General features: G+C 47.6%; 1 protein-coding gene across 1 annotated transcript in view; it reads right to left on the bottom strand.

The window, feature by feature from the left end:
- wwc3 (WWC family member 3) overlaps positions 1-12,500 on the bottom strand; it is a 35,163-nt gene that overhangs the window by 7,684 nt on the left and 14,979 nt on the right. Inside the window, exons 5-16 of the mRNA XM_030372787.1 lie at positions 12,260-12,339; positions 8,888-9,017; positions 8,183-8,314; positions 7,070-7,140; positions 5,188-5,436; positions 4,548-4,637; positions 3,462-4,030; positions 3,096-3,216; positions 2,086-2,166; positions 1,610-1,696; positions 847-1,045; positions 1-131 (exon numbers count right to left, since the gene is read on the bottom strand). The exon at positions 1-131 is cut by the window's left edge and continues 22 nt beyond it. Of these exons, the coding sequence (XP_030228647.1) occupies positions 1-131; positions 847-1,045; positions 1,610-1,696; positions 2,086-2,166; positions 3,096-3,216; positions 3,462-4,030; positions 4,548-4,637; positions 5,188-5,436; positions 7,070-7,140; positions 8,183-8,314; positions 8,888-9,017; positions 12,260-12,339 (1,940 nt within the window). The remainder of the gene's footprint in view (positions 132-846; positions 1,046-1,609; positions 1,697-2,085; positions 2,167-3,095; positions 3,217-3,461; positions 4,031-4,547; positions 4,638-5,187; positions 5,437-7,069; positions 7,141-8,182; positions 8,315-8,887; positions 9,018-12,259; positions 12,340-12,500) is intronic.

Raw genomic sequence — 12,500 nt, 5'->3', positions numbered from 1 at the left:
TCCTCCTGGCCGTCATGTTGCTGTCGGCTGTGACTTCTCTGCTCGGCTCCACCCACCATCTGCACTCTCAGCCAATGGAAAACCATCTCCAGACCCCCCTCGCAATCTGCCAAACCCAGCTGGGCCGTGCCCTGCAACACACACACACACACACACACACACACACACACACACACACACACACACACACACACACACACACACACACACACACACACACACACACACACACACACACACACACACACACACACAAAATGAATCAGGAAGCAACTACAAATCTGATTTGAGTTTTCCATCAGGGTTACTGAAATGCATGGGGAGTCATAACAAGAAGTCACAGCGCCACCTCTTGTGAAACACCAGTTACTACAACTCATGTTTCACGGCTGACACCATGGATATCCCAGCCAATCAGAAACCAGTTGTTATTGGGTGTCACCCAGAGGTGGCGCTCTCCCCCCTGTGGTTGGAGATTCTGACCCTGCTTTAGGAGGAGGAGGTGGGAGGGCAGCATGCTGCCAGGACTACACTGGGGTCCAGGGTGGGAGGAAAGGTGGAGCGACAGAGCGAGAGAAAGAGAGAGACACAGAAGGAAACCGAGAGCGATAGAGACACACAGCGAAAGAGTGATTGACACAGAGAGAGAGACACGGACACAGAGAGGGAGACACGGACACAGAGAGGGAGACACGGACACAGAGAGAGAGACACGGACACACAGAGAACTGAATTCAAGTACTTCAGAATTGAACTGAAAGACGGTGATACAGACACGCAAGACCCCTAGGGGGTAAAGGCGGAAGGGGGGGCGATGGACGGAGTAGGGGACAAAGCCCGGCCTACCAGCAGCTCCTCGTGGGCCTGCGCTCCGAGCGAGCAGAGCGAGAGCTGGAGGGCGCAGGGCGCCAGCGCGGCGGTCGCCACGGGGATGCGGAAGCCCTCGTTGAAGGTGACGTGTGGCGTGGGCTCCAGGGCCTTGCAGCAGTAGAAGGCACAGCAGGACCGGCCGGCGTCCACCGGGACCAGGTGCACCTTCACGTATCTGCCCCCCCCAAGGATAACATCAGGTCATACACATGGGACGGTTCTCTGAGGCCCGCAGCAGCATGGGGCTCCGACCGACAAACCCCAGGTCTCAGGTCAACCCCAGCTGGGGCGAAGCCAAAAGTTGTATGTGGTCGTTTACATCCAGACATTAAGACATTGAGCGGACAATCCAATCCAAAGTGACAGTATACACGGTTATTTATTAATTTATAGGTAATTAAAATAAGGTAGAGGTTTGGGCATCTTGTCAAAGAAAATCCCCCCAGGAAGACGGCGTACATTGCTTACATGTACATTTAGCAGATGCTTTTATCAAAAGTGACTTCTCATAAGTAGATTTGCTCATGTAGCACCTAAAGTAGAATTTCTGTGGCAGCCGCCAATGTGATTCTGTGCTTCGATTCCTTTGATTCGCTGCCTCACTTCTAAGCTTTTAATAAGGGCCTCGGATAGATGTCACGATGTAGATGTAAAAAGGACTTCCGATTGAGAATGCAGGAAGTGCTAAGAGTGACAGAGCCATAAGACAGTGTTTACACCATTCTCCCTCGACACTCACACTTTGTGTCCGTCTCGCACTGTGGACTTGTTGAGATTCTTCAGCTGCAGGAGATGTAACAGGAGACTCTGAGAGGTCGAGTCGTACCTGGGACGCATGGTGAGAGGGAGAGAGACATGGGGAAAAAGAGAGAGTGAAAGAACGAGGGAGAGGAGAGAGAGCGAGAGAGAGGCAAAGACAGAGTGGCCGAGAGAAATTAAGACGTTAACACTTACAATCAAAATGTGTACCATTACCAGTAAATGTAAACAGTCTTGTAAGTCAGTCTTTGTAATCTTTTGAGTATTATAAATAAGAAGCTTTTTTTACTATGCATATATGCTTTGGCTTATGTAATTGTATATTTTCCAAGCCGTTGAAATCTTTGAATTGAAAGGAGACACAGAGATGCTGTTCAGAAGTAGAGAGGCGAGTGTCAGTAACACCGGTCGGGTGTCTGGGTCTGCTAGTGTCAGTGCTGAGGGTCCTGTACTCACAGCACACCCAGATGGATCTGGACCGGCTCGCTCACAGACGCCAGCTCCTTCATGTAGGCCAGCTCCTCAGACTCCTCCGTCCTATAGGAGCACACGTAAAACCTCACTTACTAACACCACAAGGACTATTGTTGACATGATGAACTCACTCATTCAAAGTTCAGCTCACTGTCTTACATTTCAACCTAAAGTGTTTGAACTCGCCGGCTCACATTTGAAATTTTCTACTCACATTTAAACTCAATATTAAATCACTGACTGGAATGATAGCTCACTTACTGCTATCTTAACTGAATGACTGACTGACTTGTATTTCACCACATTGTTATCGTAGGTCAGATAAACTACTGGATTCTGAAACAGAGAGGCCATGGCCCTGTTTACAAGATACAAATAGATTCTACAACCATTCTTGAATTACCCTTGTAACAGACATTTAAAAAAAGACGCAGCTCTCTCACAACTGTCTAAGTCTATTTACATGTAGGGTTAATTCACCAGAGATCCCCCTTCATATGCCCTTGTGCACACAGATCTTCCGATTTTTATAACAGCCATGGTTTTTGCACCATCTCCGGAGGTGGATATGCAATCGCTTGTCTCCTTCTCGGTTGTCTCCTTCAGGCAGGAACATCCTTCTCGGTTGTTCCTGCCTGTTTAGACCGAGAAAAGCTCTCACAATCTATCTCACGACCATTCTCAACTCCCGATTTAAAAGGGACGTTTAAAGACGTCTCGACTATGTCATCAAGTGTTCTTTCCTCCACTGCCACTAGATGGCGCCAGTGCTATAGAAAGCCGGGTCAGAGGGACGTGGTGAAAAAAACTGGGAGGAGAGATGGATTGGGGAAACAAATTGGGAGGAGAGATGGAGGGAGGGGAGAGAGGAAAGAGAGAGAGAGAAGGAACCAGTGACAGAATTTGATTATAATCAAGCTCTTCTGTATTGGAATCAATTGAGAGGCGGAGAGAGACACAAAGACAGGAAGAGGGGGCAGGGCTCGCCTCACCTCCGGCCCCAGGCCTCGAACACGCCGCTGTCCGTGGCCAGAGCGTCCTCCGAGGGGCCTGCAGACACGCGACGCGCACGCCGCCCGCTACGGTTGGCGCTGTTGCACCTCAGGGTGACTCCTGGACAGACACACACAAACACACACACACACACACACACACACACACACACACACACACACACACACACACACACACACACACACACACACACACACACACACACACACACACACACACACACACACACACACACCAAAAAAGGTCAGCATACCACAATTTTTTTACAGCCAGTGCCTTGCTCAGAGAACACGGCAGGCCGTCTCTCAGGCCACCGAGGGGTCAGAGGTCGTAAGGTCACTCGCCTGCGGAGGTGAACGGCCCCTGATGCCCGGCGTCTCTCGGCGCGGCGCCCGTCTCCTCCGGGAGGGGCGGGGCTTGCTGGCCCCGCCGGCCCTCCAACAGACAGCGCCCCGCCAGCTCCAGGTACTCCTCCGTCATCTGGGCCAGGGGGCAGTCCTGAGACCCCGCCCCCCCCGCCGCCGCCGCCACCGCCACGGCCGCCGCCGCCACCGCCGCGTGGGGCGTGTCCAGCGGCGAGCTGGGCGGGGACAGCGAGGAGAGCGAGGAGCGGGAGGAGAGCGAGGCGAGCGAGTGGGGCGTGTCCTGGGAGCGCTTGGGCTTGCCCTGCGGGGGCGGGGCCACGGCCTCGCCGGCGCCATCCCGGGCGGCGGCGGCGAGGACGTCGGCGGGCAGCAGGTAGCGGGGGTGGGGCTCGTGGGCGTCGTCGTGGCGCTCGTACTGCGGCACGCCGTAGATGTCGCTGAAGCTGATGGAGCTCAGCGAGCCGCGGCTGGACGCCAGAGACCCCCGGCTGGACGCCAGAGACCCCCGGCTGCTGCTGGACGACACGGTCAGGGAGCTGGCTGATAGGCTGGGGGGGAGGAGGAGGGGGAGGGGGGGGGGGGGGAGAAGGAGGGGGGAGGGGGAGGGGGAATGGGAGGGAGAGTGGTAGTAGGTGGACATCAGTACTCGACGAATACAAGAAAACAACAATTCTAATATGTATATTGTATGGCGTACTAAAACAATAGTACCAGTGCTATAGAAGGACAAAACAACCCCAGTAATATAGTGTATTTAATAAAACACAAATACTAGAAGAGCACAATAACAAAGTCAAATAATGATAATGTAGCGTGTGGAATTTTTTGGTGTGGAAGCATGCCATTAGTCAATCATAGAGGACAGGGTGGACATTACGGTACGCCTATTATCTGAGTCACACAGCGACAGTGCATGCCATGCAAAGTATAACTAGCAGTGGGCATTAACCACAGGGTGCACACGCACAGACAGACAGACAGACAGACAGACAGACAGACAGACAGACAGACAGACAGACAGACAGACAGACAGACAGGCAGGCAGGCAGGCAGGCAGGCAGACACCTTTTGAGCTGGGAGTGCAGGTAGGTGGTGAGCCGCGTGGCCTCCTCCAGCTGTCTCAGTAGGATGTTCCTCTTCTCCTGTAGGAGGATCCTACCGGGACACATACAGGTATATGATGTAAACCTACTCCACCACACCAAACAATTCCATACCCAACCTACAATACAAATCTTAGCCATTTGTGACCCTTATCTGTAAACCGCTGGGTTTCAAGTTCCAAAAAACATTGGTACACTAAACCCCAAAATCCAATGATGTTTGCCTCGGGGGCGCTCTGTGGTGACTTCCACAACCTTATTGACCAATAACATCAAATATTGACCTAAAGGATCCCCGACGGCACCTTCTCCTCCTCCCTCTCCCTCTCCTTCCTTCTATCCACCTCCCTCTCTTTCTCTTTCTCCTCCTCCTCCTCCTCACTAACCTCTTCATCCCTCTCCTCCTCCTCACTCTCAACTTCTTCCTCATCCCCCTCCTTCTCTCCCTCCTGCCTCTTCTCCTCTTCCTCTACCCTCTCTTCCTCCTCCTCCTCTATCTCATCGTCTTCCTCCTCCCTCTCCTCCTCCTCCTCCTCCTCCTCCCCCTCCATCTCCTCCTCCCTCTCTCCCCCCTCCTCCCCTCTACCCACCTCCCCTCGTACCTCTGGTTGGCCCCCTGGTTCTGGGAGGTGTGGGCCTGCTGCACCTCCTCCTCTAGCCTCCGGCGCTCCTCCTCCAGCTGCAGTGAGGTGTCAGCGGGCTGCGGCTGCTGGCCGAGCAGCGTGATCTCCTGGAGGAGCGCCTCCTTCTCGCGGACCAGCTGCATGAAGCCCCGGTCGCGCTCCGCCTCGGCCTGGCCCGACCAGCTCTCCCCCTCCAGCTGGGCCAGCTGCTGCTGGATGCTCTGCACCCTGACAGGGACACACGAGGTGGTATACCAGCTAGCCTAACATACATGGACAATATCATACAATCTATCCTACATGACCATATCATATGAGATTTAAGACCGTACATTATCATAACCATCTATCCTTCATGAACATTATAATATCAGATATTATACCATCTATCCTACATGTACATTATCATATTATATATTATACCATCTATCCTTCATGAACATTATAATATCAGATATTATACCATCTATCCTACATGTACATTATCATATTATATATTATACCATCTATCCTTCATGAACATTATAATATCAGATATTATACCATCCATCCTACATGTACATTATCATATTATATATTATACCATCTATCCCACATGTACATTATCATATGATCATAACCATCTATCCTTCATGAACATTATAACATGAGATATTATACCATCTATCATTATAAATTATCATTTTATATATTATACCATCTATCCTACATGTACATTATCATATTATACCATCTATCCTTCATGTACATCATCATATCATAAATTATACAATCCATCCTGCATGTAAATTATCACATTATATATTATACCATCTATCCTACATGTACATTATCAAATACATTATACCATCTGTCCTAGATGTACATTATCTTATTATATATTTTATAGTGTTTCATTTGCTGAATAAGACGCCCTTTACATTCCCCTACATTTGCTCGCACACAGCTCGATTTTATACTCTAATACACTATATGTATTTATTTATACATTCTATGGCACTGGCGGCTGGCAGAAAAGTGTAGGAGGGCAGTACTGTTCCACCCGTTTGGCAAGACTCCCAAAACATAGCCCTACAGGTGCCTTCTGAGGACCTCAGTGAGGCCAGCACCACCCCGGCCCGAGACCGGGTCCAAGGATCAAATTAAACGATGTTTATGTGTTTGAGTTCAGACTGTGACTCAGAGGCGGAACACAGAAGTTTCCACAGGTCCTGCTCTCTCCCTCTCTCCATCAACTCTGATCTCATAGTTGGCATTCTAGCAGTCAGCATAGCAACATGAACACCCTGCCGTCCTCAACACACACACTTCGGGAAAAGTCCCATTTCACATGTCATGGCCAACATAATGCTTACTTGGTTATTTCATGGCAGACTGCATGTTTTGTGTGTGATATGTGATGTGATGTGTGTGCATGTTGTGATTTCTTTTTTTTTTTGTGATTTTCTTTTGTGCATGTTGTGCGTTTACATGGTGTGTGTGTGTTTGTGTATTTTGTTTGTGTATGTTTTGTGTCTACATGTTGTGTGTGTCTGCTTTTTGTGTTGGCGTGCATTTTGTTTGTATATTTTGTGCGTGTATGTTGTCTTTGTGTATGTTATGTGTGCATTTTTTCTGTGTGAATGTTATATTTGTGCATGTTGTGGTGTACATGTTGCCTGTTTGCATATTATGTGTGCGTACATGTTATGAGTGCACACGTGTTTGTGTGTACATGTTATGTGTGCGTGTGTGTGAGTGTATGTTCTGTGTGCGTGTTATGTCTCCTTTACTGGGAGAGGAAAGGGGCTAACTCAAACTGTGCTAGTTCTCTGCTAACTCAAACTGTGTTAGCTCTAGGTTGGTGAGTCAGGATACTTACTTCTTCTTGGCCTCTTCATACTGCCAGTTGAGCTTCACTTTGTCCACCAACGGAGAGGAATCTGAACCGTACTGGAAGAGAAGAGGAGATTAAATGACAAGGCAATGTCGACCTTTAGCTTGATAGCCACGATCGCCAATATTCACTGCACTTTATATATATATATATATTTACTTTATATATGTATTGAGTTACACATCGGCTTTACTTTTCTGTTATGTTTGCGTCAACCGTAAGAAAATTCCCCCTGCACTGGTTGAGTGGTCATGTAACTCTTGAATTTAATTTGACAATTTTAAGGGTCAAAGCACCGTAAGAGTTTAAACACACACAAACACACCGTAATGCCAAACACACACTAGAGATGAAGTGGTGACGCTAACTACACAGTAGGAGTTTAAGTACACAAGGTCGACTTAAAAACTGGCATCAGAGATTGATGGAGTGAAGGTTAAATCACAACAACCGTGTCAACTTTTGGAAGGTTTTATAATAGTAGCATGTTGTCCTATGCTAGTGCCTGCTGCTATAAAATAATAAAGCAGTCACCAAGATTCGTTTATAATTAATTCATAAATTCCAGCACCCTCTTAAACTTTATTTGGCACAGTAAAATTTATGTTAACAGACTCATATAACATCTTGAATTATCCTCAAACATTTCTTCATGCTTCTCATTCCACCCTGTCGCGACTTGCAAGAGAACGCAAAAAATGTCTTGAGCTAGCAATCCATCAAGTGCCATCAAGCGTCTCCTAGCAACCCAGTGACTTGTTTATCAGCTGTTTTCATGGCGTTGGGCGACATTCATTTTGAGGTCTGCAACTCTGGAAGACTGCTCAGGTATTTATTCTGGAAAAGCTTTAGTTTTGGATATTAAATAAAAATGGATAAGTCGGACAGGTATTGGTCTAAAGATGGTTAAAGTTAGGGTATATGGGCAAGTTTGCATACAACGGTTAGAGCTAGGAATAAGGTTAGCTTTGGTGTGGTTAAGGTCGGGATGAGGACCAGGCTGAGGGCAGTGCACCGCAGCAACGGGCCCAGCAGAAGTGCCTCTGGCCGGGCCTGCAGTGGGGCCGTTGGCCCCCTGGGGGTTGGAGGGCAGCCTACCTCTCCCAGGTATTCCGTCTGGCAGCCCGTCTCGCAGAACTGCAGCTGATTGGCCAAGTCGCCCGCAGCGCTCACCGACTCATCCCCTAGCGATGTGTTGCTATGGAAGTTCAGCGTCAGTTTAGCCAGGCTCTGATTGGTTGAGAGGAACACAAGAAAAGGGAGAGTTCATTACTGCGCAACAATAAAGAAATTATGTTACCGGTATATGAACACGGATTTAAGTGAGGGTTTTGAAAAGGCTCTCAAATATTACATTTTGCTCGAAAACATTGGCTTTTGGCTGTTTAGCAGCAGCCCTGAAACACAAGTGAATAAGTAACCACACTTTATTCAAATCCCTCAAATCTGGATTGATTGTAAAATCATGTCGCCACTGTTTTCTTTTCAGGTACACAGAACCACGCCTTTGTTTTGGAATGTATCGATGGTATTGACATACATACAACGGTGCTTTAACATGGCTGATAATGGACCAACAACACTGAATGGTTTGTGGCATACCAAATACTATACCCATTTTACTAATCGGGCATTATAGTTGACACTGTAGACAGACAAATAGTGAACATTACAGCATCATCACTCTGCAGGTGAATTATAGTCCCTGAAATTTATGTTTGAGGAGCCTACCTGGATGAAGTCTACAGGTATGGGAGGAACCTACAGGTATGGGAGGAGCCTACAGGAATGGGAGGAGCCTACCTGGATGAGGTCCTGCCTCTCCTTCTCGCCTGTGCTGATGGCCTTCTTGATGCTGCGCAGCTCGTTGAAGATGGCCTGCGCCTCGTCCAGCTTGTAGTTGGTCTGACTGCTGGACATCTTCCTGTCGATCCTGGCAAACACAAGAAATAAACCATGCTTAATCATTCAGCAGACACTTTTAGCCCAACCAATCGAATCGGTTGGGGTAAAATCACACACACACACACACACACACACACACACACACACACACACACACACACACACACACACACACACACACACGCGATTTAGACCTTAAACCGATTATCTGTAAATTTAGGGGGCATTTATGTTTTTAATAATCAAAAAATATCCCTTCAACATAACCCTCAGAAAAGGGAACATGTTTACAAAATATTCAACAAATATCAAGTGATCAAAATAATATTTTTTTTGCAAATATACACTGCATCCTAAAATGTGTGTGCACGCTCGTGTACGTGAATGTATGCGAGTGTATGTTGTTAGTCTAGTAAGGGAACAGTGAGTGAATGAAATGAGTTTAAATTTTCATTCAGAAGGAGGTACAGTATGCGATGCTTCATCATCTCACTGGACATTAAGACACTCACCACCTCCTAATTATAGTCTGTGCATCAACCCCCCCCCTCTTCTGACACCTCATTATAATAACTCAAGTTAGAGATGACCTCGCTCCTTCCTTACCAGAGACCGGGCCGTGTCTTGAAGGGGAAATGTTTTCATTGGGAAACGCATCAGTATCAAGTCATGGTCGGTCGACTTCAATAAATTAAGTCATATGCTCATAGCAGGGGGGCCACTAACTTCATGATTTCTGAAATCACTGTTTCCACGAACAGCATCAAGAAACATTACGTTAAGTTATGTTGACAGTTAGGCCAGGGTAAACATTTATCTTAATCTGTTCTCACGCGAGTCTTTTTTTTTTCCTTTTTTAAAGGCCCAGTTGCAAAGGCCAAAATAGTTGGGAAGTGAAACGTGAGCTAGCCCTTCAGCGTAGCCAGCCATAGCCGAGTGCTAGCTCTCCCTGGCTGACAGAAATGCTCCAGAAAGAGAGGAATACAAATAAACAAACTAGCTTGTGTTTTTTTACCTCACCCGCCAACACAGGGAACTATAATAGCAAACTACATTATAATAGCTTGCCATTACCAACTACAATCCATTCGCCTAATAGGACTCCAAATTCACCCAACTTAAGGAGGGTTTTAAGTCTATAGGGGTGCTTAAAGGGGCTCCCGGGACCCCTGGCCTTGAAGGTGTGTGCGTATGTGAGGAAGAGGAGGAGGAGGAGGAGGAGGAAGAGGAAGAGGAAGAGGAGGACGACGACGAAGACTGGGTGCTGCTAAGGCCCTGCATGCCTTGAACCTAGCCTTGGCATGTGGTTCTGGCCCCACCACAGCCCTCTCCCTCTTCAACAGCAGGTACTGTTCTGCTGCCCAGGGGCCTGGCCGCCCCTAAACAAGCAGTGCTTTGTCCCCCCGCGGCCCCCTTCTGCTGGCAGGCCCTGGGCTCTGCTCAGTGGCTCCAGTACCTCTGGCTGTTTGTGTATATTTACCACTTTAAAGATATATATACATAATGATATATCTATATATTCCTACACGCATCATTTATATCCATAGACGCAAATGTAGCCATATATTAGATTCGAGACACATATTCATACATGAAGGCTTATAAATAAACCTACACACATAGTATGTATGTATGTATGTATGTATGTATGTATGTATGTATGTATGTATGTATGTATGTATGTATGTATGTATGTATGTATGTATGTATGTATGCATGCATGTATGTATGTATGTATGCATGCATGTATGTATGCATATAGAATGCATTGGCATCAGCAGTAGGGCTGAGGGGAGCGGGGGGGGGGCTCCCTGTGGGGCGGCGAGGAGGGGAAACAAGCGGCCATATTGGCAACATCAGCTGAGGAAACAATAGAAACTATTTGACCAATAGAAACTTCTTCGGACAATATCAACTATTCAAACAATAGAAGTTATTCGAACTACTGAAACTATTCGAAAAGAATAGCGTCCTCGGCTCCCTACCGCTGCGTGAACCACAACAAACATTCAGGACTAGGTGTAAACACACACACACACAGTCACAGTCAAGGATCAATCTGTGTTTTCTGCAAGCAGTGTGTTGTGCTGGCTATTCTGGGAGCGGAGGGCTGTGTATTATCTAGCAGATAAGAGCCAGTGGCCAGGACTCAGGAAGAGCAGAGGAATGCACCCCCTCCTTCTTCTCCCCCCCCCCCCCCCCCCCCCCCACCCCCCCCTCCACACAGCTACTTCCTGTCCGGGCCACGGCTCTGGGCATCCTCTTCCTGGGGTGGAGTCCCCACGTTTCCGCTGAAAAAATTCTCTGCTCTCCTCGAAATCCTTTTGCTCTCCTCTCTCCAAACGCTCTCCTCTCTTCTCCTCTCTCCCCTCCACTCCACATACTCTCCTCTCTCCAAATGCTCACCTCCTCCTCAAACTCGCTCGCCCTGTCCTCTCCTAAACCTAGATCCTCTCCTCTCCTCAAACTCCCTCTTCAAAGTCTCCTCAACCACTCGTCTCCTCACATCCTCGTCTCCTCCAAACCTCCCCTCCTCAAACACTACCCTTTCTGTATCTTCAGAGACACATAGCTACTGTGAAATCAGTGGTGGGGGATAATATTTAGTTCAGTTTATTTATAGAAACGTAGCCCTACAATTTTTATAAATAAAGTTTTTGTAAGTTATGTTTATTTTATTTACTGATTTGCTGTACGGCTGTAAAGATTACACCTTCGTTATAAGATTCAATTACATGATTAAATTATATTAAACTGAAGCCCAGAGCACAACATAAGTTGGGAAATGTTTCTGGAAAGAGTCACTCCTAGTTATGTTCTTGTTTTTATCACCCTCCATAAAAAACCTACTAATATAACATGACTCAGGTTCTCTATCCAGTTTTAAGGGCTATCCAAGTACTTCAGTATGACTCCAATCTTCATTTTTAACTGAATACTAATGTTTGTGCTGCTTGTTTATGGCCTGTCTACTACGGTTTGTGCGAGTTCCTTCGGGCCAAGACACATTCGTTTCATATGTAAATAGCCGGAATAAACCCTGGTTGTAAAATGAGGGCAAGGGGTTGAACCGACCGGCAGGTATAAGCTGAGTGGAGTGAGGATGAGGAGGATGAGGGAAAGAGAGATGAAGACAGACAGAGGGAGAGGGTGTGTGTGGGTGGGAACCTGCGGGGGTGAGGTCAGTGTACTGGGGAGGAAGAAGAGGAAGGGTGGGCTCCACAGGGTCACTCACTCTCTCACTCACTCACTACAACACGTATGACTTACTCCTGCAGGGTCTCCACGCCCATCTGGTTGTAGTGGAGCTCCTGCTTCATCTGGGCTAGTTCCTGCTTTAGCCTGCAGAGCTGGAGAGACAGAGACAGAGACAGAGACAGAGACAGAGAGAGAGAGAGAGAGAGAGAGGGACAGAGAGACAGAGACAGAGAGAGAGAGGGACAGAGACAGAGACAGAGACAGAGAGAGAGAGACAGAGACAGAGAGAGAGAGAGAGGGACAGAGAGACAGA

The sequence above is a fragment of the Gadus morhua genome, chromosome 12 (assembly GCF_902167405.1).
Source record: "Gadus morhua chromosome 12, gadMor3.0, whole genome shotgun sequence".
NCBI classification, from domain to species: Eukaryota; Metazoa; Chordata; class Actinopteri; order Gadiformes; family Gadidae; genus Gadus; species Gadus morhua.
The sequence above is the reverse complement of the archived record's forward strand: the minus strand, read 5'-3'. Positions and strand labels throughout refer to the sequence as shown.